The following is a 24,701-nucleotide window of genomic DNA, read 5'->3' as shown; positions in this document are numbered from 1 at the left end:
TAAGTAACTGGACTAAGATCACACAGCTAACAAGTGTCAGAACCAAGATTTGAACGCCAAGCAGTCTTTCTACTCCCATCCTTGTTTTCTCCTATCTTTGTGATTTATAGGACAAACTCACCTTCCATCCCTAGATGTGGATGCTCTGAACCTGACACTGGCCACGGGCTGACCCTGAGGTCAGGGCTGCTTGGCTACTGCCACCACCGAGTGCCCACCAGCCCCTGGGGCCCCCTTGGACTGGGCCAGGAGCCCCCTCTCCCTATTGAAGCAAGGCCTAATTTCCAGAGCTCTTCGGGAGATCTCATGCAGCTAAAAGGAGAGGCTGTAAACACTAAATATAACTGCTTGAAGCAGCGCTGACAGCTCCTTGCAGAACAGGGCCCTGATTATATAACGAGGCTGCCTGGGGAAGGGAGACTTTTGCCTGCTCAGGTTTTTCCAAAAGAAAAAAGAAAAATCAGATAAAGAAAGTTAAAACTGTTCTCCTTAAACCTCATTCATTCATTCCCTGGACAGAAACTTATTACGCCCTGACTGTGAGCCAGGCACTATCACAGGCACTGGGGATGTGACAGCGGATCTCACACACAAAATTCCCTGTGCTTGTGAAGCCACCAGCCTACTGCAGGGAGACAGACCATAACCAAATAAATAAGTAAACTACGGAGCAGGGTGGGTGAAAACAACTGCAAAGTCAAACAGGCAAAGAGTATTTTTAGAGTGGAAGGGGATGATTTTAAGCAGGGAAGGGAGTCTGAAAAGATGACATTTGAGCAAATGCAGAGAGTGAGAGAAGGGGCCACTCAGGGGTCTACAGGGAGAGGCTCTCGGGCAGTGGGAGCAGAAAGTGCAAAAGCCCTAAGGTGGCACCATGCACCCATTACAGAGGCACAACTGAAGACCCATGGCCAGAAGAAGAGCGCTCCCAGCAACCGTGAGACAAAAGTTGTAGCCACCAACAAGCAGGTGTGGTTGGGCTGGCTGGGGTATGGAAATGGCTCTCATGGGGAAGAAGAATGAGCACTGATTCATTCCTACTTTCTTCCGTAGGCAGAGTTCTAGGGCAGCCCCTAAGATTCCTGCCCTGTCTAATCCCCAGGGAGCTGTGAATATGATGAATTTTACACCTGTAATTAGGTTGTCATAGAGTGCAGTTGACCCTGAGAAAGGGAGATTAGCCTGAGTGACCCCTTAAAAGAGACTGGACTCTTTCTGAAGTCAGCAATTTGAGGTGTGAGAGATTCAAATTGAGGGAGATTCTCTGCTGCTGGCTTTGAAGATGGAGGAGGCCAATGAGAAGACATGTGGGGGCCTGTAGGAGCTAAAAGCAGCCCTGGCAGACAGCCAGCAAGGAAATGGGGACCCCAGTATGACCACCACAGAAACTCAACCCCCACGACACAACTACACGAGCTTAGCAGAGGGTCCCAAGCTCCAGATGAGGACACAGCCCAGCCAACCCCTTAATTACAGCCTCGTGAAACCCTGAGCAGAACACCCTGCCAATGCCATGCCTGGACTCCCTATCTACAGAACTGGGAACTCATAAGTGGGTTTTGTTTTCAGCTGCTAAGTTTGGAGTAACTTGTTACATAGCAACAGAAAACAAATACATATTCATTAAATATCTTTGAGCACCTACTATATGCCAGGCCGTGTTAGGTGCTGGAGACATAGCCATGAGCAAGACAGACAAGACTCCTTCTACATGGAGCTTACATTCAAATTAGGAAAATGGACAATGGGCAAGAAATACACAATGGACACAATAATTCACAAGATAATGTGAGAGGGAGGTAATGCCAGGACAATGGCCTAACAGGCTGTTTCTTTTTCCTTTTAGGGTCTTGCTCTGTCACCCAGGCTGGAGTGCAGTGGCGTGATCATAGCTCCCTGCAGCCTTGAACTCCAGGCTCACGTGATCCTTCCACCTCAAACTCCCAAGTAGCTGGGACTATAGGTGTATGTCACCACTCCCCACTAATTTTTTTTATTTTTTGCAGAGACAGGGTTTTGCCATCTTGCCCGGGCTGGTCTGGAACTCCTGGGTTCAAGTGATCTGCCCACCTCAGCCTCCCAAAGTGCTGGGATTACAGGTATGAGCCACCATGCCTGGCCAATGGGTTAAGTTTCAATGGCCCAAGCCAACAAACCAGCCCCAGCAGACAGAATCTTTAACCCAATCGCCTCTCCAAAGCCCTGTGTGATTTGCCCCACCCATCTCCAACCTCATCTCCTGTTGTTCTGTCCTCTCTCTTTGTGCTGGAGCCTCCTGGATATCCTTCTCTTCCCCAAATATACCATGCTGTTCCCACATCAGGGCCTTTGCACCCGCTGTTCCCTCTACCCAGAACACCCTTCCCCCAGATCGCTGCATGGCTAGCTTCCTCTCACCTTTAAGGCTTCTGCTGAAATACTGCCTCCTCTGAGACCTTGTCTGACCACCCCATTTAAAGAAGACCTCCCACCCATGAAGCTAGTGATCTACCATGTTTTACTGTCTTTATAGCATGTGTCATTCTAAGTTATTTGATTTATTAATTCACTTGATGGCTTATTTCCTCCCCTGGAATACAAGCTCTACTGCTGCAGAAACTGTCTTTTCATCACTATTTCCCTGAGACTAGAACAGTTCCTGGCCCAGCACAGACACTCAGGAAATATCTGTTGACTGAATGACTGGAAAATTCCTTTGATCAGCCAGTGGTTGTTTTTATTTCTTCCATGGGGAATAAAAAAAGCACTGAAAAAAGGAATAATTCATAGAAAAATGAAAATCCTAAGCAATAGTGAGACATCCATTTGCATAATGACAAGCATCTGATTTTTAATATAATTCCACCTCCGAAGTGAAATGTTCGCTATTCAGATGCAGCCAGGCCCCATGAAAGGGCTCGGATACACAGGAGCGGCAGTTACAAGGGTGGGAGTCAAAATCCTCCAGCGGCTGCTTCCCCTCCATCCCAACAGTCTCAGCGGCTGCCATCTAGAACTTGCCAGCTATTCCCAACACTGTCAGCTGTCTAATCCAACACCCATTCCCAACTTCTTTCTTTCTCCCTTGCCTCCTCGCTCTAGAAGGGGTGGGAAAGCTAAATACCCGCTGCCCCAGACTCTCTTGCAGTTCTACTTCTGTCCCGTGAGATGAAATAAAACAGTCTGGAGATCATCTGGGGATCTCTGCTGCTGGCTCTGAAGATGGAGGAGCCCAATGAGAAGACACGTAGGGGGCCTCTAGAAGCTAAAAGCAGCCCTGGCAGACAGTCAGCAAGGCTACCTAAAAAAAGAACAGCAGTGCCTGACCAGGCCCTATCCCTTTTTCCTGCTTAAATGTAGCCTTGATGGCTGGAGTCACAGCAATCATTTTGTGACCATGAGGAGAAGGGCAAGAGAATCACAGAGATTTTTGGTCCTTATGTCACTAAGCAGCTTTATCATTACCCATAAATAACCACCTCTAGAATTCTTGGTATATGAGAAAAATAAATCCTAACTACTCCACAGTGGTGGGGTTTCCTGGTGTTTGCAAGCAAAAACATTTCTTGCTAATATGCTGACTGTATGGGTACAAATAGCTTCACTTAAGTGAATGAAACTTTGTCTTTTGCCCAAAGCAATTGCATACCCATTATCCAACCTCATCATGGCAATATCCCCTGAGAGTTTGCATGGGCAGACTTTATATCCCCCACGTTAGGCAAAAAATCTGAGATTCAGAGAGATTAAGTGACCTGCCCCAGCATCACACCACTATGCAATGAAACTTGAAACTCAGAACTAAAACCTGGGCCAGGCACAGGCATTCACGCCTGTTATCCTGGCACTTTGGGAGGCCAAGGTGGGAGGATAACTTGAACCCAGGAATTCAAGACCAGTCTGGACAATATAGTGAGACCCCTTCTTTACAAAAAATATATAAAAATTAGCTGGGCATGATGGTGCATGCTTGTGGTCCCAGCTACCTATGAGGTTGAGGCAGAAGGATCACTTGAGCCCAAGAGGTTAAGGCTGCTGTGAGCTATATCATGCCACTGCACCCCAGCCTGGGTGGCAGAGCAAGATTTCGTCTCAATAAATAAATAAATACTAAAACCTGGACTTCCAAATTTCCAATGCAACTTATGGAGAGACAAGAACCCATAATATAAAACAAGATCCCTGGGGCAGCTCTAATAAACCTAAAAAGAAAAACTTTCGTTGTAAATTTCTGCTTTAGGCTAAGAGAAAACTGTCATAACCCACTTAGAAACCCAGGACCCAAGTATTCCAGTCTCGAAGTAGTGTTGTGGTCAATGAACACTGTCCCTCAGCCAAAAGGGAACTCCAACGTAACTTACGGTCCTTATTTGCATTTTTTTTTTTTTGAGATGGGGTCTTGCTCTGTCGCCCAGGCTAGAGTGCAGTGGTGCGATCTTGACTCACTGCAACCTCCGCCTCCCGGGTTCACGCCATTCTCCTGCCTCAGCCTCCCGAGTAGCTGGGACCAAAGGCACCTGCCACCATGCCCGGCTAATTTTTTGTATTTTTAGTAGAGACGGGGTTTCACCGTGTTAGCCAGGATGGTCTCGATCTCCTGACCTCGTGATCCGCCCGCCTCGGCCTCCCAAAGTGCTGGGATTACAGGCCTGAGCCACCGCGCCCGGCCCCTTATTTGCATTTCTTGAATGCTATAAAGGCAACACATGGTCCACAGAAATATTTCTTAAAATTCTCCTCCCCTCCCTGATCCATGTCCTTCACACTCCATACCTCCTCTAATTTCTCCAAACTCTCCCCAAACCTCTCCTCCCAGCCTCTTGGGTCCTTCTTCCTCTTCCACTTGTCAATTTATTGTCACTCAGCTCCAAACCCATCCTTCTTTGCCATGTTTGGTGATCCTGGAGCGGACCCCTGGAAACATTTCTCCTTTGCCAGCTGGTAGAATGTTCAGCTTTGTCCGTAGAAGGCATGGGTTACACTGTGCAGCTATACAGCAGGAGAGCCCATCCACTCTGGGTTCCTGTCTTCCTCTCCTACTGCAAGCAGCTCTTCTACCAGCAGCTCTCAGGCCAGCTTCTGTGACCCTCTCAGGCCATGCTCTCCTCACTTGGTGGCCATTTCCACAGTAGCCTTGAGGGACCCTCAGCTACACTGTCCCCACACAGTGGCCACTTCTGCAGGAGCTCCAGCCATCCCCTCAGGCCATCCTCGCCCCACCCAGCAAGCAGCTTCAACCAACCACCTTTGACTCTGCCCTTGAACCATGCTCTCCCCACCTGGTGGGCATTTCTTAGAGAACAGCTGTGGCCACTCACATGCTCTGGCAATAGCAGATGGTGTATATGGACCAGCTGCAGGCTTCGTCGTCTGACAGTGTCCTCATCCAGCAAACTGCATGTTCTTGTAGTAGCTACATTCTCTTCGGAGAGGGCTGGTTCTTGGTCTCAGGGACTAGAATAGTTTTATATTCTTCACTTTCCATTTCCCCTCAGTCTAGAGGGAGTAATAACTTTTTTTTTTTTTTTTGAGACAGAGTCTCCCTCTGTTGCCCAGGCTAGAGTGCAGTGGTACAATCTCAGCTCACCGAAACCTCTGCCTCCCAGGTTCAAGCGATTCTCCGGCCTCAACCCCCCAAGTAGCTGGGACTACAGGCATGTGCCACCATACTCAGCTAGTTTTCATATTTTTAGTAGAGATGGGGTTTCACCATGTTGGCCAGGCTGGTCTCGAACTCCTGACCTTGTGATCCACCCGCCTCGGCCTCCCAAAGTGTTGGGATTGCAGGTGTGAGCCACCACACCTGGCAGTAGTAACCTTTTTATACCTAATACTTCTAGACCCCTTAGAGTCCTCTTTGACTCCATTAGTAAGTTAAGCACGTCTTACTAGTTAATAATTCTTTTTTTGTTGTCTTGTCTTTTGTGTGTGTGTGTGTGTATGTATGTGTGTGTGACAGTCTCTCTTTGTCACACAGGCTGGAGTGCAATGGTGCTATCTCGGCTCGCTGCAATCTCCGCCTCCCAGGTTCAAGCAATTCTCCTGCCTCAGCCTCCCCAGTAGCTGGGACTACAGACAGGTGCCACTACGCCCAGCTGATTTTTGTATTTTTAGTAGAGACGAGGTTTTGCCATGCTGGCCAGGCTGGTCTCAAACTCCTGACCTCAGGTGATTCACCTGCCTCGGCCTCCCAAAGTGCTGGGATTACAGGTGTGAGCCACCACACCCAGCCCTGTCGTCTTTTTTTTTTTTTTTTTTTTTTTTTTGAGACAGGGTCTTGCTCTGTCACCCAGGCTGGAGTGCAGTGGTGCTATCATAACTAACTGCATCCTCAGTCTCCTAGGCTCAAGCGATTCTCCCACCTCAGATTCCCAAGTATCTGGGACTACAGGCACGCATCACCATGCCCAACTGTTTTTTTATTTTTTGTAGAGACCCAAGCTGGTCTCAAACTCCTGGCTTCAAGTGATCCTCCCGCCTTGGCCTCCCAAAGTGCTAGGATTACATGTGTGAGCCACCATGCCCAGCAATAATTCTATATATTGGACTGTCCCAGTTCAAATTACCAATGTAGAATCAGTCAGGGTCTCCTGATTGGACCCTGGCTGATACAGAACTAGTTAAGAAAGTGGTTCTAGATACATACAGACCTCCAGGAGTGGGAGTTGGAGACTCGTCATGCCTTTGGAGTTGAGTGCCATACTGGGATTTTGACCATGTGAAATGGGACACCAGTGACCCATAGCATGCAGTGCCATCACAGCGAATCAGCCACATCATCACCTGTGGTTGGTTCTGACAAAGTGCTGACTGAAGCACATGCCTTGGGAAGGTAGGTGGCTGAGGCACTTGACATGATGCCCGTGACGATGCCCTCAAGGGCTGCAGTGTGGGATGGATGCTTCTGTGTGCACTGGAGCATCTACAGGAAAATAAAATAGAATCTCAGGTCCCTTAACTCATATCAAAGCACAGTCCTAGGGCCAAAGAGCTTCCCTGATGCCCTCAGTGAAAATTCTTATTTATTGTAGCCTGGCTTATTTACATTAGCCAGGGCTAGTGCTACTGAAAATAAAAAACACAATTGAATTGTGTGGGTTATGGAATTACACTAGGTGGATTCACAGCCTCACCACATTGCTCATGTGAAAGGTAGGACATTAAGGCCAGGCGCAGTGGCTCAGGCCTGTAAACCCAGCACTTTGGGAGGCCGAGGCAGGTGGATCACCTGAGGTCAGGAGTTTGAGACCAGCCTGGCCAACATGGCGAAACCCCATCTCTACTAAAAATACAAAATTTAGCCAGGTGTGGTGGTGGGTGCCTGTAATCCCAGCTACTTGGGAGGCTGAGGCAGGAGAATCGCTTGAACCTGGGAGGCAGAGGTTGCAGTGAGCCAAGATCGTGCCATTGCACTCTAATCTAGGCCATAGAGCAAGACTCCATCTCAAAAAAAAAAAGGTAGGACATTAAAAGGGATGCTGAAGCTTAGAATGGGGACATCTGGTGGGGCTCAGATGAAACTGAGAATCTTGAACCCACAAGTCACTCTGAGCCTCTGTTGCCAAAGGAAGGAGCTTGCTCTGTTGTGTCTAAGGAGACTAGCTGTCCTTTTCTTGAAAACTGTATGACAATCTCACATGAGGAGATGCCCATTCTCCTTCAGACCCACCACAACTACTACCTGTTGGCACCAGACTCATAAGTAGAATCTTAGATTTTTAGTACCCACTATGGCCTCAAATGAGATAGCTTTTACACCAAGAGAACTGCAAGATGTTGCCAATATATATTGGCAGAAACCTAAGGAGTATGTGAGGGTGTCAGACCAAGGCAGGCAGAAGAACAGGAGCAGACTGAACTCACTGACTGAGGTGCACTAAGATTTTGGATATCATGTGTTAGTTTCCTTAGCTGGAGGTGGCTCTCAAAGCTTACTTGGTTGGTGGCTGGAACTAGGACTCCATGGTGGCCTAAGTTTAGTGAGCAGAGATGCCAGAGCTACCCTGGCATGCTATGGAGGAGGGAATCCAAAGGCTTAGGGAGATTGGAGTGTTGAAAGGATTTACCATGGCAACCTGCACACCCACCCACCAACTACATCCCCCAGGAGACCCCAGAAAATGCTTTCTCTATGAAGGAGCTGAGAAATACATTCATGGGGGGAACACCTGCATCCTTAGAAGGTCTGTGGCTTTCTCCTTTATAGGCTAGGTATGATGGATCGGGGGTGTGCCCACCATTGATATGAGCTCCCAAGAGCAGAAGCCAAAAGGCAGTGCCCAACCTCCAGACGCAGTGCGAGCATACCCGCCATAAAGGACCGCACGACATGCCTGTGGTCAGCAAGCCCTGGCCTGTAGGAGGTTTGGCAGAGACTAACTGTCCCAAGATCCCTGCGACTGAAACAGATGAGAAGCCCGCCAGAGTATTGCTTGGGGACTCATTTCACAACAAAGGGAGTGGAGCAATGGGTTCAGGCCCATAGAATTAACCTCAAGGAGAAGGAAAAGAGTCAGAGGCACAGACGACAGGAGAGGCAAGAAACCAGCAGCCCCAGAGAAAGCAGCAAAGAGACAGCAGGTACTGTTGACTGTCCAGTTCCCAGGAGGCCAAGCTGTGTGTCCTGCCCTGGGGCCCCGTGTGAGACCCTGATATCCTCATGAGGCTGGGTGGTATCATGCGGGCTTTGTATTCTTTCCCCCTGTCTAGCAGATAATAGATCTGTGATTATTGGCTCGGGGCAGGGATGTGACTTTCACAAAAGCAGATACAAAAGCCTTTAAGTTTCATCCTTCTGTTTCTCTTTCTTTCTTTCTTTCTTTTTTTTTTTGAAATACAGTCTTGCTGTGTTGCCCAGGCTGGAGTGCAGTGGTGCGATCTCGGCTCACTGCAACCTCCACCTCCCTGGTTCAAGCAATTCTCCTGCCTCAGCCTCCTGAGTAGCTGGGATTACAGGCATGTACCACCACGCCCAGTTAATTTTTGTATTTTAGTAGAGACAGGTTTTCACCATGTTGGCCAGGCTGGTCTCGAACTCCTGACCTCAAATGATCCACCCGCCTCAGCACCCCAAAGTGTTGGGATTACAGGTGTGAGCCACCATGCTCAGCTTCCTTTTTTCTTTTTCTTTTTTTTTTTTTGAGATGGAGTCTCACTCTGTTGCCCAGGCTGGAGTGAAGTGGCACGATCTCAGCTCACTGCAACCTCCGCCTCCCAGGTTCACGCCATTCTCCTGCCTCAGCCTCCCGTGTAGCTGTGACTACAGGCATCCGCCACCATGCGCGGCTTTTTTTATATTTTTAGTAGAGATGGGGTTTGACCATGTTAGCCAGGATGGTCTCGATCTCCTGACCTCATGATCTGCCCGCCTCGGCCCTGCAAAGTGCTGGGATTACAGGCGTGAGCCACCGCGCCCGGCCTTCTTCTTTTTGTTTTTCAAAGACCCTAGCTCTTAGGTTCTGGAATCATAAAATGAAATGTCCATGGGAATCAGGCTAACTACCGTATGTGAGTGAAATGAGGCCGGTGCAGGGCAATAGGGAGTGGACTAGACTGCAGTAAACTGGAGAGTGAACGCTCTGCTTCAAGACGTTCCAATTTAATCTTTTAAAAACAACACTAGGGAACAGGTATAGGACTCCAGATTGACTGGGATTTTTTGAAATCACGGAGGAATCAGGGCTCAAAATAGAAATAAATCTGAGTGGTAGGAAAAGGAACGGGAATTGCTGCGGTAGACACCTGTCTTGTGTGTCCCCCTCCGTACGTTTGGAGAATCCCCCACTGTCTGAGTCTTCATGAGACACAGCAGCTGCCTCGCACAATAAATGCCAAATAATTTTAAAATAATAATGGTAGGCCGGGCACGGTAGCTCACGCCTGTAATCCCAGCACTTTGGGAGCCCAAGGCGGGCAGATCATGAGGTCAAGAGATCGAGACCATCCTAGCCAACACGGCGAAACCCTGTCTCTACTAAAAATACAAAAATTAGTTGGGCGTGGTGGCGCCGCCTATAGTCCCAGCTACTCCAGAGGCTGAGGCAGGAGAATCGCTTGAACCCAGGAGGCGGAGGTTGCAATGAGCCGAGAGCATGCCACTGCACTCCAGCCTGGTGACAGAGCGAGACTCCATCTCAAAATAATAATAATGATAATAATAATAATAATGGTAATAGCTAAAACTTAAAACGCTTACTCATCACCTCTTCTACACGCTTCACATATATTCTGTTATTTAGTTCACATAGCCCCCTCCCCCCACAGAGGTAGGCATGACTACACTATCCCCGTTTTGTAGATGAGCAAGCCGAGGCATGCATGGCGTCCAGGCTCACACAGATATGTGGCAGAGCCTGGATTCAAACCCAGTCTGGCTCCAGCATCCACGCACTTAATGCCTTGCCACCCTTCCAATGAGGGTATTAGCTTGTGACAGAGCTCGGCCAACCAGACTTGGAATCTGGAGCAATTGATCTGAAGAAGCAGAGACAGGGAGAAGCTATTCCGGTGTCAGCAACAATGTCGAATATCCAGGGACAGCAGGGCGGCGGTGATGATCAGCTCTGATGTTCTCTGGCTCTGTCGCCCATTGCCCGGCAGCAGTGGTAGAGACGGCCTCATCAGGCGAATTCCGTGGCATGCTTCCCTTTGTCTGCACGTCCTCTTTGGAGTCTATTTTTGCAGTTTCTCAACAACTCTGCGAGCTCTCCAGGTGTTGTTTCAATCAATTCCTTTTCCACTTGAGTCAGCTGGAGTCCGCCTTTGTTGCTCACACCCAGGTATCCCAACTGATGGGTCCCATTTGGTGCACACCTGTGTCTGTGAACCCGGATCTGTGGCTGCGGCACTTACAATAAGCTCCCTTGTGACTCGAGCTTCTGTGGGAGGGATTCTGGTCTTTGCAGCTCTCCAGCCCTGGATTCGAATAACCCTGACTTTCCAAACTCTGAAGCCACACCAGGAGGGGAACAAGGCTGCAGGTCTACCCAGCCCTAGTACAATCACATCTGTTCAGGTGACAGTGGCCAGGACTGCTGCAGATAGTGCCATTATGGCCAGGTATTGAGCTGACCCAGATGAGGGTTTTCTTTTTTTTATCACATTTCACCATTATTAAGAATTAGCTCTGTGTCATTAGCACACCACGCTATCAACTCAAATCCATCCTACCATCTGGAAGAGGCTCACACGAACAGCATGGAGCCCAGATGGATGCTGTTAGGAGAGCTGTGAGCAGAGATCAACAGAGAGGGAGGGAGGGAGAGACAGAGAAAGACAGAGCAGACACAGAGAGAAATAGAGACAGACAGAAATAGAGAGACAGAGAGAGAGAAATAGAAAAACAAAGAGAAACAGGGAAAGAAAGGGAGAGACGTAGAAAGAGGGGAAGGGAGAAAAAGACAAAGAGATAGTGAGAAATAGAGACAGCAATAGAAAAACAGAGACAGACTTACAGAAAAGGGAAATCAGGAGGAGAATGGCGTGAACCCGGGAGGCGGAGCTTGCAGTGAGCCGAGATCATGCCACTGCACTCCAACCTGGGCGACAGAGCAAGACTCTGTCTCAAAAAAAAAAAAGAAAGAAAAGAAAAAGAAAAGGGAAATCAAAGAGGAGAGAAAGATAGACAGAGAGAGACAGAGAAGAGTGAGAAAGAGAAACAGAGGAAAGGGGGAGAGAGAGACAAAAAGACAACGAAAGAGATTGAGAGTGAGCAAGAGAGAGTTTTAAGGAGAGAAACTGAGTAGCAAGGACTGTAAGAGAGACAGACAGTGTCGAGGACACCCCGTGACAAGGAGAGATGGGATGTGTCAGGGCACCCTGGGACAAAGTTCCTGGGACAGATAAAGCCACGGCTGTGCTTCCCTCTCGCCCAGCCTTGCAAAGGAAGGCGGGGCCCTCCCATTAAGGTGTCAAAGGTGAACAAGAATGAGGAACCACGCAAATGTCCATGAATAAGGGAGGGGCATAAATTACACAAGATTCATACAATGGAATACTATACAGAAACTGAATTTTAAAATATTGTTTTTAAAAAACCAAAAAAACAAAAGTTTAAAGGAAGAACTCTCCCTTGGGAGATGTGTTAGTCTATTCAGGACGCCACAACAAAATGCCTTAGTGGGTCGTTTATAAGCAACAGAAATTTATCGCTCACAGTTCTGGAGGCTGGGCAGTCCAAGGTCAATGTGCCAGCAGATTCCATGAGGGCCCACCCTCTGCATCACATGTGGCCCCTTCTTGCATCATCTTCGCTTGGTGGAAGGGGTGAACAAGCTCCCTTGGGCCTCCTTTATGAGGGCACTAATCCCAATCATAACAGTGGGGCCCTCATGACCTCGTCAGCTCCCAAACGCCCCACCTCTTACTATCCCCAAGGTAGGGATTAGGTTTCCACATATGAATCTTCAGACCATAGCAGGAGACAACAGTCCTAATTATGCACAATTTGCTTCAACAGCTTCCCCTGCTCCTTCCTCAGCTTGGCATTTCTGGCGGGTGACCTAAGACAACAGAAGGGTGTCACTAAATCACATTTGGGGCTGTCACCATGGTTTCCAGAGGAGCATCTGTGAAGCACATGTTTCCGTCTCCCTCATTGGAAGCTGGCCTTGAATCGGGGGCCTTTGGAGGAAGGCAGAAGGTTCTAGTGCAAGGAGGTGAACCCCTTTCCCTCTCACCTCCCCCCATCCCCATCCCTACCCACCCCCCAACACACACACACACACGGCCATGGCTGGGACAGTTAGCAAGTCCTTCCTCCAGCCTGGTCAGACCCAGAGCAGGAAGAGCGCTGTGACAGAGTCCCCTCCCAGAGCCATGCCTCAGCAGGCTGTTCCCAGGCTGCTCACAAAGGCCCCATGAAGAACCAGGGCAGGAATCCATTTGCCATGTGCCCCCATTTTCTAGACATGGACACTGAGTCCCAAAAGGTGATGTGACAAGCTGGCTAAGGGCCAGGCCTTCTGCACTCACAGCCTGCCAAGGGGGCCAAGGTGGAGCCACAGTTTCTGCCTGCACAGCAGCCGTTCCCTTCCCTGCTGAGAGGAGGAGGCAGCTCTCCTTTGGTGAACTACAAAGGGATGTTGTTGAAAAGGGATGCTCCCGACCATGAGTGGTCACATGACCCAAGCCTAGCCAATCAGATTCACAGGGAGGGTTTGGGACAAGCTGGGTACCCTAATTTCCACCAATGAGAGTCAGGCCTGGGAGTTTTGCTGGAACCCTTGGTTCTGAGAAGGCCAGCTTCTTGAAAAATGCCCCTGGAGTGTTCTTGGGTTGCTGAGAAGCAGGCCCTGAGAGGAGGCCAGGAGGACAAGGGATACTGGGGGTGATTCCTGTGAAAGATAAAAGGTGGAGGAAGCAGAACTGGGAAGAAAAGCCTTCAGCCCCTGACATGAATCTGACGGCAGCTATCACAGAGAGGTCCGGTAAATTTATATTTATATTTATATTTATGTTTATATTTATATTATTATGAGATATAATACTCATCATCTAAAACATTTTGAGTACCATACTTAAACGTTTTCGTTCTTCCAGACTTGACCTTTGTACATCAAAGGAGGCTTCTTTCCACCCCACACAGCTTGGAAGGAGTCAGTGAGCAGAACTAGGCCCAGCCGCTGCCTTTGGTTTGTCTTCCTCTGAAGGAAAAATACGCCAGCAAAGACAACGTTCTATAACCCAATTTGAGTGTCTCATTACAATTACATAATGATAATTGCCAGCTTTGTGTTCCATTTGGCAACTTGTTAAAGTAATTGAACAAAATATAACTAATGAACACTTATAATGAAGTTCATAATTAGGTCCTTGAAACACTTGATATAAAAAAAAATTTCAGATTCTTTTTTTAAAAAAGCTGTACTCAAGTGAGGTGAAGTGAGGCAGACCCAGGAATTGGAGAAAGCTATGAATGGTTCCTCTGGTTTGAAAGGAATAAAGCCCTGCAAATCATTACCCAGGTAACAGCACTGGACTCCTAGAGCTGATACACTAACTTGAAGGAGATGGTGGATGTGAGTGGCTAACTCGAGGCTTGGCAGGCAGTAGGTGAACAAGAAATACTTGTTCCTTCCCTCCTGTTGGGCAGGAAGTTCACTGAGGGTAGACAGTGCTATCCATTACTGTCTATATTCTGCGGGGCCTTGTCTGGGAGACTGACACCCGGAGGTTCTTAGAAAGTGTAGCTAAAAAGAGAATATTGAACCTGCTGCTTCCTGAAGACCTTCTTCCCTGCCACTCAAGATGAACAATAATAGAGGAACCACAGGTCCCACACTCAGATCAGCAAGAGTAGAGCGGACTCTGCAGCTGGCAACCCAACAGCCATTCCCACAATCGAGGTAAAAAATTCAATACCTAAATAGTAACTTCACAGTGGCGAGGCCTGGAAGCCCCACCTTACCCAAGCAACCAAAGTTAACATCCCCAATAATGGGACTAATGAGCATTAGTCCCATTATTAATAATGAGCATTAGTCCCATTATTGGGACTCTGATGTGTGGCCTCTGATATGACCTACCAATAAGGCCTCAGCACCACCTCCACACAGTCCTGCCAAAAGTTCATAACTGAATCCAAACATCAGGAGCCATCAGACCACCCAATGTGAAGAGCATGCTGCAAAGTCACTGGCCTGTCCTCTCGAAAACATCAAAGTCATGAAAGGCAAAGAAAGTCCCAGGAAGTTCTTCTGATTCACGGAGAATAAGGAGATGTTTCAATAGAGTGCACTGTGTGATCTGGGCCTTTATTCTGCTATAAAGGACCTTTTTTTTTGTTTTCTTTTTTTGAGACGGAGTCTCTCTCTGTTGCCCAGGCTGGAGTGCAGGGCCGCCGTCTCGCCTCACTGCAAGCTCCGCCTCCTGGGTTCACGCCATTCTCCTGCCTCAGCCTCCCAAGTAGCTGGGACTACAGGCGCCCACCACCACGCCTGCTAATTTTTTGTATTTTTAGTAAAGACAGGGTTTCACCATGTTAGCCAGGATGGTCTCGATCTCCTGACCTCGTGATCCGCCCGCCTCGGCCTCCCAAAGTGCTGGGATTACAGGCGTGAGCCACCGTGCCCGGCCAAAGGACATTATTAAGACAATGGGCAGGATCTGAAAAAGGTTAGTAGATTAGATAATAGAAGTTTCCATGTTAATTTCCTGATGATTGTGCTATGGCTATGTAAGAGAATATCCTCATTTTTAGGAATTCACAATGGAGTATTTAGGGACAAAGGGACATTGTGTCTGCAGTTGACTCAAACCATTCAGAAAAAAAAACACATACGACACTCTGGAGGCTAAGGGAAGACTGTGTGGTAGATAGAGCTCCCTCTCCCCTCTCCCCTCTCCCCTCTCCCCTCTTCCCACGGTCTCCCTCTGATGCCGAGCCGAAGCTGGACGGTACTGCTGCCATCTCAGCTCACTACAACCTCCCTGCCCGATTCTCCTGCCTCAGCCTGCCGAGTGCCTGCGATTGCAGGCGCGGGCCGCCACGCCTGACTGGTTTTCGTATTTTTTTGGTGGAGACGGGGTTTCGATGTGTCGGCCGGGCTGGTCTCCAGCTCCTAACCGCGAGTGATCTGCCAGCCTCGGCCTCCCGAGGTGCCGGGATTGCAGACGGAGTCTCGTTAACTCAGTGCTCAATGGCGCCCAGGCTGGAGTGCAGAGGCGTGATCTCGGCTCGCTACAACCACCTCCCAGCCGCCTGCCTTGGCCTCCCTAAGTGCCGAGATTGCAGCCTCTGCCTGGCAGCCACCCCGTCTGGGAAGTGAGGAGCGTCTCCGCCTGACCGCCCATCGTCTGGGATGTGAGGAGCCCCTCTGCCTGGCTGCCCAGTCTGGAAAGTGAGGAGCGTCTCTGCCCGGCCGCCATCCCATCTAGGAAGTGAGGAGCGCCTCTTCCCGGCCGCCATCCCATCTGGGAAGTGAGGAGCGTCTCTGCCCGGCCGCCCATCGTCTGAGATGTGGGGAGCACCTCTGCCCTGCCGCCCCGTCCAGGATGTGAGGAGCGTCTCTGCCCGGCCGCCCTGTCTGAGAAGTGAGGAGACCCTCTGCCTGGCAACCGCCCCGTCTGAGAAGTGAGGAGCGTCCTCCCTCCTCGTCCGGAAGGGAGGTGGGGGGGTCAGCCCCCCGCCCGGCCAGCCGCCCCGTCCGGGAGGTGAGGGGCACCTCTGCCCGGCCGCCCCTACTGGGAAGTGAGGAGCCCCTCTGCCTGGCCAGCCGCTCCGTCCGGGAGGGAGGTGGGGGGGTCAGCCCCCCGCCCGGCCAGCCGCCCCATCCGGGAGGTGAGGGGTGCCTCTGCCCGGCCGCCCCTACTGGGAAGTGAGGAGCCCCTCTGCCCGGCCAGCCGCCCCATCCGGGAGGGAGGTGGGGGGGTCAGCCCCCCGCCCGGCCAGCCGCCCCATCCGGGAGGGAGGTGGGGGGGTCAGCCCCCCGCCCGGCCAGCCGCCCCGTCCGGGAGGGAGGTGGGGGGATCAGCCCCCCGCCTGGCCAGCTGCCCCGTCCGGGAGGGAGGTGGGGGGATCAGCCCCCCGCCCGGCCAGCCGCCCTGTCGAGGAGGTGGGGGGCGCCTCTGCCCGGCCGCCCCTACTGGGAAGTGAGGAGCCCCTCTGCCCGGCCAGCCGCTCTGTCTGGGAGGGAGGTGGGGGGGTCAGCCCCCCGCCCGGCCAGCCGCCCCATCCAGGAGGGAGGTGGGGGGGTTAGCCCCCCGCCTGGCCAGCCGCCCCGTCCGGGAGGTGAGGGGCGCCTCTGCCCGGCCGCCCCTACTGGGAAGTGAGGAGCCCCTCTGCCCAGCCAGCTGCTCTGTCTGGGAGGGAGGTGGGGGGGTCAGCCCCCCGCCCGGCCAGCCGCCCCGTCCGGGAGGGAGGTGGGGGGGTCAGCCCCCCGCCCGGCCAGCCGCCCCGTCCGGGAGGGAGGTGGGGGGGTCAGCCCCCCGCCCGGCCAGCCGCCCCGTCCGGGAGGGAGGTGGGGGGGGTCAGCCCCCCGCCCGGCCAGCCGCCCCGTCCGGGAGGGAGGTGGGGGGGTCAGCCCCCCGCCCGGCCAGCCGCCCCGTCTGGGAGGGAGGTGGGGGGGGTCAGCCCCCCGCCCGGCCAGCCGCCCCGTCCGGGAGGGAGGTGGGGGGGTCAGCCCCCTGCCCGGCCAGCCGCCCCGCCCGGGAGGGAGGTGGGGGGGTCAGCCCCCCGCCTGGCCAGCCGCCCCGTCCGGGAGGGAGGTGGGGGGATCAGCCCCCTGCCCGGCCAGCCGCCCTGTCCAGGAGGTGAGGGGCGCCTCTGCCCGGCCGCCCCTACCGGGAAGTGAGGAGCCCCTCTGCCCGGCCAGCCGCCCTGTCCGGGAGGGAGGTGGGGGGTCAGCCCCCCGCCCGGCCAGCTGCCCCGTCCAGGAGGGAGGTGGGGGGTGTCAGCCCCCCGCCCGGCCAGCCGCCCCATCCGGGAGGTGAGGGGCGCTTCTGCCCGGCCGCCCCTACTGGGAAGTGAGGAGCTCCTCTGCCCGGCCACCACCCCGTCTGGGAGGTGTACTCAACAGCTCATTGAGAACGGGCCATGAAGACAATGGCGGTTTTGTGGAATAGAAAGGGGGGAAAGGTGGGGAAAAGATTGAGAAATCGGATGGTTGCCGCGTCTGTGTAGAAAGAGGTAGACATGGGAGACTTTTCATTTTGTTCTGTACTAAGAAAAATTCTTCTGCCTTGGGATCCTGTTGATCTGTGATCTTGCCCCCAACCCTGTGCTCTCTGAAACATGTGCTGTATCCACTCAGGGTTGAATGGATTAAGGGTGGTGCAGGATGTGCTTTGTTGAACAGATGCTTGAAGGCAGCAAGTTCGTTAAGAGTCATCACCACTCCCTAATCTCAGGTACCCAGGGACACAAACACTGCGGAGGGCCGCAGGGTCCTCTGCCTAGGAAAACCAGAGAACTTTGTTCACTTGTTTATCTGCTGACCTTCCCTCCACTATTGTCCTGTGACCCTGCCAAATCCCCCTCTGCGAGAAACACCCAAGAATGATCAATAAAAAAGAAAAAAGAAAAAAAAAAAAACACATACGTGTGTATGTATGCACATGTGTGTATGTAGGGAGAGAAAAAGATTAAACAAACGTCACATGATGCCAACACTTTGGCAGTTTGAGTGAAGAATATCTAGAACTGTTTATGTTATTATTGAAACTTTTCTTTAATTTGAAATTATGTCAAAACACAAAAAGGAAAGGAAAGGAATACAGATACCTGCTTCCCAGTTTCCCCTAGAGCTAGTGGTGGCCAAGAGACACAGTTCTAGCCAATGAAATGGAGGAGAAGGCTGCTGAGGATCTTTCTGGGGATAAATTTTCCTCTGGTAAAATAAGAATGGGCTTCAAAGAGAATTCTCACTGCACTGGCCGCCTCATTGCTTTAAGTATGTGAGGATGTGGTGCTGGAGCTGCAGCAGCCATCTTGTGACCATGAGGAAAAGGCCAAGAAACTCACAAAGCTTTCCCCATGTACGAGTTTCCTTGATACTGTTGCCCCACTTATGAGGTTACATAGGATCATTCAATTCCTGTAATCCTTCAATCCCATTCATCATTCCAGGCCCAATGTCAGAACCTGTATCACTCAGGACCAGGTGGACAGGGCAGCTCCCATGTCAAACATTACCAAAGGGAAAAGAGAGCTTTGGAGACTCTTATATCAGCAATTAAGTGCTGTGGCCTAGAAATGACATGTCCCTTCCACTCACAACTCATTGGCCTTCATAGAACACAGGGCCTAGCCTTGATTCCACAATTCTTATTCTTGAGGGGTCTGCATGCCTAAGTTTTGCCCCTTTTCCTCAACTATAAATTCCTCATGGTAAGTTTTTAAAGATACTGATGCCTAGACTTTTCCCCAAACTATTCAAATCATCAGCTGAAGTCAGGAGTCCGAGACAAGCCTGGGCAACATGGTGAGACCCCGTCTTGACTAAAAACACAAAAATTAGCCAGGCATGTTGGTGCGCGCCTGTAATCCCAGCTACTCGGGAGACTGAGGCATAAGAATCACTTGAACCTGGGAGGCAGAGGGTTGCAGTGAGCCAATATCGCAGCACTGCACTCCAGCCTGAGCGACAAAGTGAGGCTCTGCCTAAAAAATAAAAAAAAATCAGAATCCCTGGGAGTAGGGCCTGGAAATCGGTATTTTACAATTCAGGTATAACATACATTTATAGTCCATAGCAAAAATTTTAACTGTACATCTCAAATATTTTTATTACAGTAAAATATACATAACATAAAACTTGCCACTTTACCCATTTTTAAGTGTACGGTTCAGTGGCATTAAGTACATTCACAGTGTTACGCAAAAGTCACCACCATCCATTTCTAGAACCTTTTCATCATCCTAAACAAAAACTATGTACCCATTAAACATGCTCTCCCCATTCCTTCTCCCTCCCCGTCCCTGAATAAGCTCTGGTCTACTTTCTGTCCCTACGAATTTGACTATTCTAGGTACTTCATAGAAATGGAATCATACAGTATTTGTCATTTTGTGACCGGTGTCTGTCACTTACGATAACGTGTTCAAGGTTCATGTACACTACAGTGTCAGAACTTCATTCCTTTTCACATATTATGAAATAATATTCATTCCTTTTCATATAATATTATGAAATAAAATGTGTTCTAACCCTACAATAGAATATTATTCAGCCATAAAAAGGAATGAAGTTCTTCTATCTTCTACAATATTCTATTGCAGGGATAGAACACATTTTGTTTATCATTCATCAGTGACAAAAGCTTGGGCTGTCTCTGCCTTTTGGTGATTGTGAATAACGCTGCTACAAACATTAGCATACAAGCATCTGTTTGTGTCCTGGCTTTCAGTTCTTTTGGGTATATACCTAGAAGTGCAATTCCTGGCTCACTGGGTAATTATAAGTTTAACTTTTTGAGGAACCACCAGCGTGTTTCCACAGCAGCTGCCCCAATTTACATTCCCACCAGCAAGACACCAGGGTTCCAGTTTCTCCACACCCTCACCAAAGCCCAGCTGTTTGGTACACATATATGAACTCAAGTAACCACCACGTGGATAAAGACATCTAACATTTCCTGCACCCCAGAAGGTACCCTCATGAGAATCGGTATTGTTGCAAGCTCCCCAGCAGCCAGGGTCAAGAACCATGCCCTAAACTTTTAGTGGTTCTATCTCTGGCAAGGCTGGCTAACTCTCTACCTAAAAATAAACCTCGAGTCTGAAGTTGGAACATTAAAAATGACACTGTCACCTTGACAGAGTGGCTAATAATGCCCCAGCGGACAGGAGCCCATCAATCATGGGCCGCTGCCTTCTGTTTGGAGAGCTGAGGAAGACGCCAAGATGGAAAGGAGGGATGCAGCACAGGACAAGCCGGGGTGGCTGCCTGGGCACGGAAATCCCAGCCCACACCTCCCCAGGCCTCTCCCCAAACTGGGAACAAGAAATCTAGCAGCCAGACAGAAGTGCTGCCTTCCCTGAATTCAATTTGCAAGGTCAATCATGTAAGAACCCAGGCCTAATAGAATTGTCACATCTGTGTCACGGTCATTTACAACACACTCTTGCCGCGTCTGAACATGAAAGCAATTATGTGATACATACTTTGGCAAGAACCTGAGGTTCCCATCAAGGGGGAGAGAAACACTGTCAGGTCAGGTTATTTAAAGAAAGAAAGAACGAAAAGAAGGAAAGCCACAAAGACACATTCATTAAGAAAATTTGAAAATTTCCACTTCCCTAGAAATCACATAAGAAGACTTAAGAGTCAGAATCCTTTTGAAAGCTCCATTGTCTTAAGAGTATAAATAGCATCTTTTTAGAAACACACAATTTCAATCAAGCTGGAATAATGGGAAGTACCATTCATGGAACGTTGTCTTTTAAAATTTCATGACACATGAAATGATTCTCACTCCAAATCTAATTAGAGGCTCAAGCATATGAGAGTTTGTGACAACGTCAAAGCGCTTGGAAAACGTACATGTAATTGATCTTCTTCACTGGGGTATGATTTCTTTTAATCAATCTAGATATTCAGGAAGTACCCAAAGAAAGGACCACGAGAAACAGGGTTATCAAAAGAGGGAGTTCTCTATCCTTCTTGGGAGCTCTTTCCAAAAGGGCTGGCCCTAGCCCATGGGATCTTGGGCAAGTTCCTTTAACTTGAGCCTTATTCCCCATCTTCAAAATAGGGATAATGATGACACCTACCTCCTAGGGTTATAGTCAGGATCGTGGCCCCGGAACAGTGCCAAGCATATGGTATGTACTTGAGCAATGTTAGCTATTATTGGCACCAAGTGGCTAAGCCCTAACGGCTCAGCAGAACCCAGCCCAAAGCCCACACAATTGTGACTCCAGCCCCTGAAGCCAGCGGTCTCGGGCCCTGTTGCAAAAGGACAGATCGGCAGACGACACAATAGGAGCCATATCCTTCAGCCACCAGACAGCCCAGGCTGACAAAAAACTTTAGCAACAGGCACAGAGGGGACCCAGGAGTCATTACCAAAACTGCATTTCCCTCCGCCCCAGCCTGGGTGAGACATGAGCGCCCACCACCTCCCTCTTCAAATGCCTTCTTTCAAGTGCCAGTTCCCACCAGCAGTCCTTCAGCACTGCTTGCCTGCAGGCCAGGGACTCCTGCCCCAGGCCACTCAAGGTTTCCATCCTACCTGCAGCCTCTGATGGACCATAGAAGGGCACCGTCTCTGCTCTCCCAAGATATTTTTCGAGGAAATGGGCCATTGACGTAGACAGGTGGCACAGCACACTGCTCAAGGAGTCTGCAGCCAGGCTGCCCGGGCTTCAGTCCCCAATCCACTACTGTTGGCTGGCTGACGCTGGGTGGGTCAAACTCTCTGCACCTCAGTTTCCATCCTGTAAAAACAGAGATCATAAAAGCATCTTCTTTCGGTATACTTGTGTGAGTTAACGAGTTGACGCTTTACGTGCTCAGGACAGCCTAAGAGAACCTGAGGGTTTGTTCAAGGAGTAGTTTCCACTCTGCTCCACCCACACTGTAGACTTTGCAGAAACATGACTATTTTTTAGTAACCCAAGTTAATCTGTTATGAACTCCCACTCTCGTAGGGATACGAGGTGAATCTGCCATGGGTGAGACTTCCCTTCTTTCCCCAGCGTTGTGCCTAAATTTGGGCAGGAGTGTGTCTCGCCATAGCAGGGGATGGAGGGGACCTGTTCTCACTATCACCTCCCCACCGTGGTGCCCACTGAGGTGGCCTCATTGCTCTCTGGATCTAATCATTGACCCAGGGAGGCCCTTCTGGCAGAGCCTGGGGATGACGATGATGCAGACCCCGCAGGGCGGTCTGAGGGCTGATGAATCAATGCACATGTAGCCCTTAGAACAGGGCCCAGCCCATGCTGGTGGTCATTCCGTTTTAGCCACTTTGACCTGGCAATCGGGGACCCAAGGAATGTGGGCCCAGCCTTGCCTGATCTTCCCTTTTATTCCAAGGGAAGCTGTGAAATCTCCCAATTTCTAAATTGGCATTGGATCCAAATAAACAGTGATTGTGAGAAGCAAGCAAGATACAGCTGAGGGCTGGATTTGAACCCTTGGCCATTCGGTTGAGACGTCTGTCCCCTGTTGCTAAGTTTGCCATTCATGGCTAGTCCCATTTTACAGATGGAAGAGGTGAGGCCCTGAGTGGTCGAAAAACTTGCAGTATGACCCAGCTGGCTGAGCCAGGACTTGAACCCAGACTGTTGGATCCAGGGTCAGTCCTCTCACACTTGTGCCTCCCATTAACATCCATGGCCTTTAGATAGAGCAGGCTCCTGCTGTCCTCAGCTTCCCTGTGGCTGTACCCGACCTTCTTCTTGTATTTACATCACCAAATCCCTTGTTCCAGTTACTACTGCTGTACAACTATCCAAAAATTTAGTAGCATACAACAGAAGTGATCTTATTATATTTCACAGATTCTATGGGTCAGGAATTCAGTCAGGGCTTGACTGGGTGATTCTTCTGTTTCACGCAGTGTCAACTGAGGTTACTCAATGATATTCAGCTGGCAGATGGCCGATCTGGAGGCTGAAAGATGGCTCCATTCATATGCCTGCTATCTTGGTGGGGATGGCTGGAAGACTGGGCTCTGCTGGGACTTCTGGCCACAGTACCTCCACGTGGCTTTTCCAGCATGGTGCCCCGGGTATGAGACTTCTTAAATGGTAGCAGGCTCCTGCCAGTGAGCATCCCCAAAAGAACCAGGCAGAGCTACCTGGTTTTCCTGGTCCAGCCCGTAAGTCACTGAGCGTCACCTCCGCTATACTTTATAGAACAAACCAGTCACCAGCCCACCTAGATTGGTGGGGAGGGGATATAGACATGCCCCTCACCAAAAGAAGTGTCAAAAATTGTGCAGCCGTTTTTCTTTAACTGCCACAACCCCTGAGGTAACTGTAAAGTTCAGGAGGACAACAATTGTATAAGATGGATTTATCTTGGAAGGGGTTGCTTCTCCTCAAAAGGTGGCCTCCCACTTAAATCTCACTGATCCTCAAAACCCAATTCTTTCATCTGCATTCTGTGCAAATAAGCCTCATTTGTCTTCATGACCCGTGAACATGCAGACCCAGAAGAACTTTTTTTTTTTTTTTTTTTTTGGAATTCTGATTGGGAACTCTTCCAGGCCAGAGCCAGGCAATTCTTCAATTCTCCGGCCGCCCGAAACAAGGCCTGTCTTACCGATTTGCATGCATCCACCATCACTGGGGACCTCATTGCCTGAGGCAAAGGTCCCCAACCTTTTTGGCGCCAGGGACCTGTTTCGTGGAAGACAATTTTTCCATGGGGAGAACTGATTGTTTCAGGATGAAAGGCATTAGCTTCTCATAAGGAGCGCACAACCTAGATCCCTGACACGCCTGCAGTTCACAATAGGGTTTGCGCTCCTAAAAGACTCGAATGCCACGGCTGATCTGACAGGAGGCAGAGGTCAGGCGGTACCGCTCCCTTGCCTGCTACTCACCTCCCACTGTGTGGCGCAGTTCCCAGCAGGCCACTGGACTGGTACTGGTCCACGGCCCGGGGCTTGGGGAGCCCTGGTAAGCCATCCATAGTCAGGCAGCGAATGAGGCAGTGACCTAAACTCACAACTCAGCCGCGGCACTTCTTCCTCACCTGGAATTCTGCCTCTTCACAAAAGCCCCATGACTGCTATTAGGTGGAGGTGCTTGTCATGCCTGAGATTCATCCTCTCCCCTCCAGCCTCAGAGCCCTTATCCTCCCCTGAGGCACCTCCATGCCCAAGCTCAGGTCACGTGTCTCCGGTTGGCCTGGCCTCTCCTCCTGCCGCAGGGCAGTCACATGATCCAGGTGCCGCCAATCAGAACCTCCCATTCCCCTGGTCTCCATGATTGGTTCAGAGATAGGCACATGACCTGGGCCAGGCCAATGGGACTCCTCTTAGGGCCTTTTGTTGGAACTTCGGCAAAAAGACAAAGACTGAAGCCTACGCAGAAGGAAGAAGGAAGGGGAGATTATAAGATAATAGGAGATAGCATTTATTGAGCACCTGCTATGTGCCCAGCACTATTTTATTGGCAACATGGTTATTTCACTGGCATCACAGCCCCATGAGATACATAGTATTCTTTTTTTTCTTTTTCTTTTTTTTTTTTTTTTTGGAGATGGAGTCTCACTGTGTCACCCAGGCTGGAGTACAATGGCACAATCTTGGCTCACTGCAACCTCTGC

General features: G+C 50.2%; 1 protein-coding gene across 2 annotated transcripts in view; it reads right to left on the bottom strand.

Moving 5' to 3' along the window:
- Positions 1 to 24,300, bottom strand: part of TMEM132B (transmembrane protein 132B) — a 503,624-nt gene extending 479,324 nt beyond the window's left edge. The window contains exons 1-2 of one of the 2 annotated variants that reach the window (XM_055096359.2): positions 23,974 to 24,300; positions 21,652 to 21,856 (exon numbers count right to left, since the gene is read on the bottom strand). In XM_055096359.2, the coding sequence (XP_054952334.1) occupies positions 21,652 to 21,724 (73 nt within the window). In that variant the 5' untranslated portion in view covers positions 21,725 to 21,856; positions 23,974 to 24,300. The remainder of the gene's footprint in view (positions 1 to 21,651; positions 21,857 to 23,973) is intronic. The other variant, XM_055096360.2, reaches the window with a different exon arrangement.
- Between the last annotated feature and the right edge of the window lie 401 nt (positions 24,301 to 24,701).

This window comes from Pan paniscus, chromosome 10 (assembly GCF_029289425.2).
Source record: "Pan paniscus chromosome 10, NHGRI_mPanPan1-v2.0_pri, whole genome shotgun sequence".
Lineage (NCBI taxonomy): Eukaryota > Metazoa > Chordata > Mammalia > Primates > Hominidae > Pan > Pan paniscus.
Note: the sequence above shows the minus strand (reverse complement) of the source record. Positions and strands in the feature narration are given on the sequence as shown.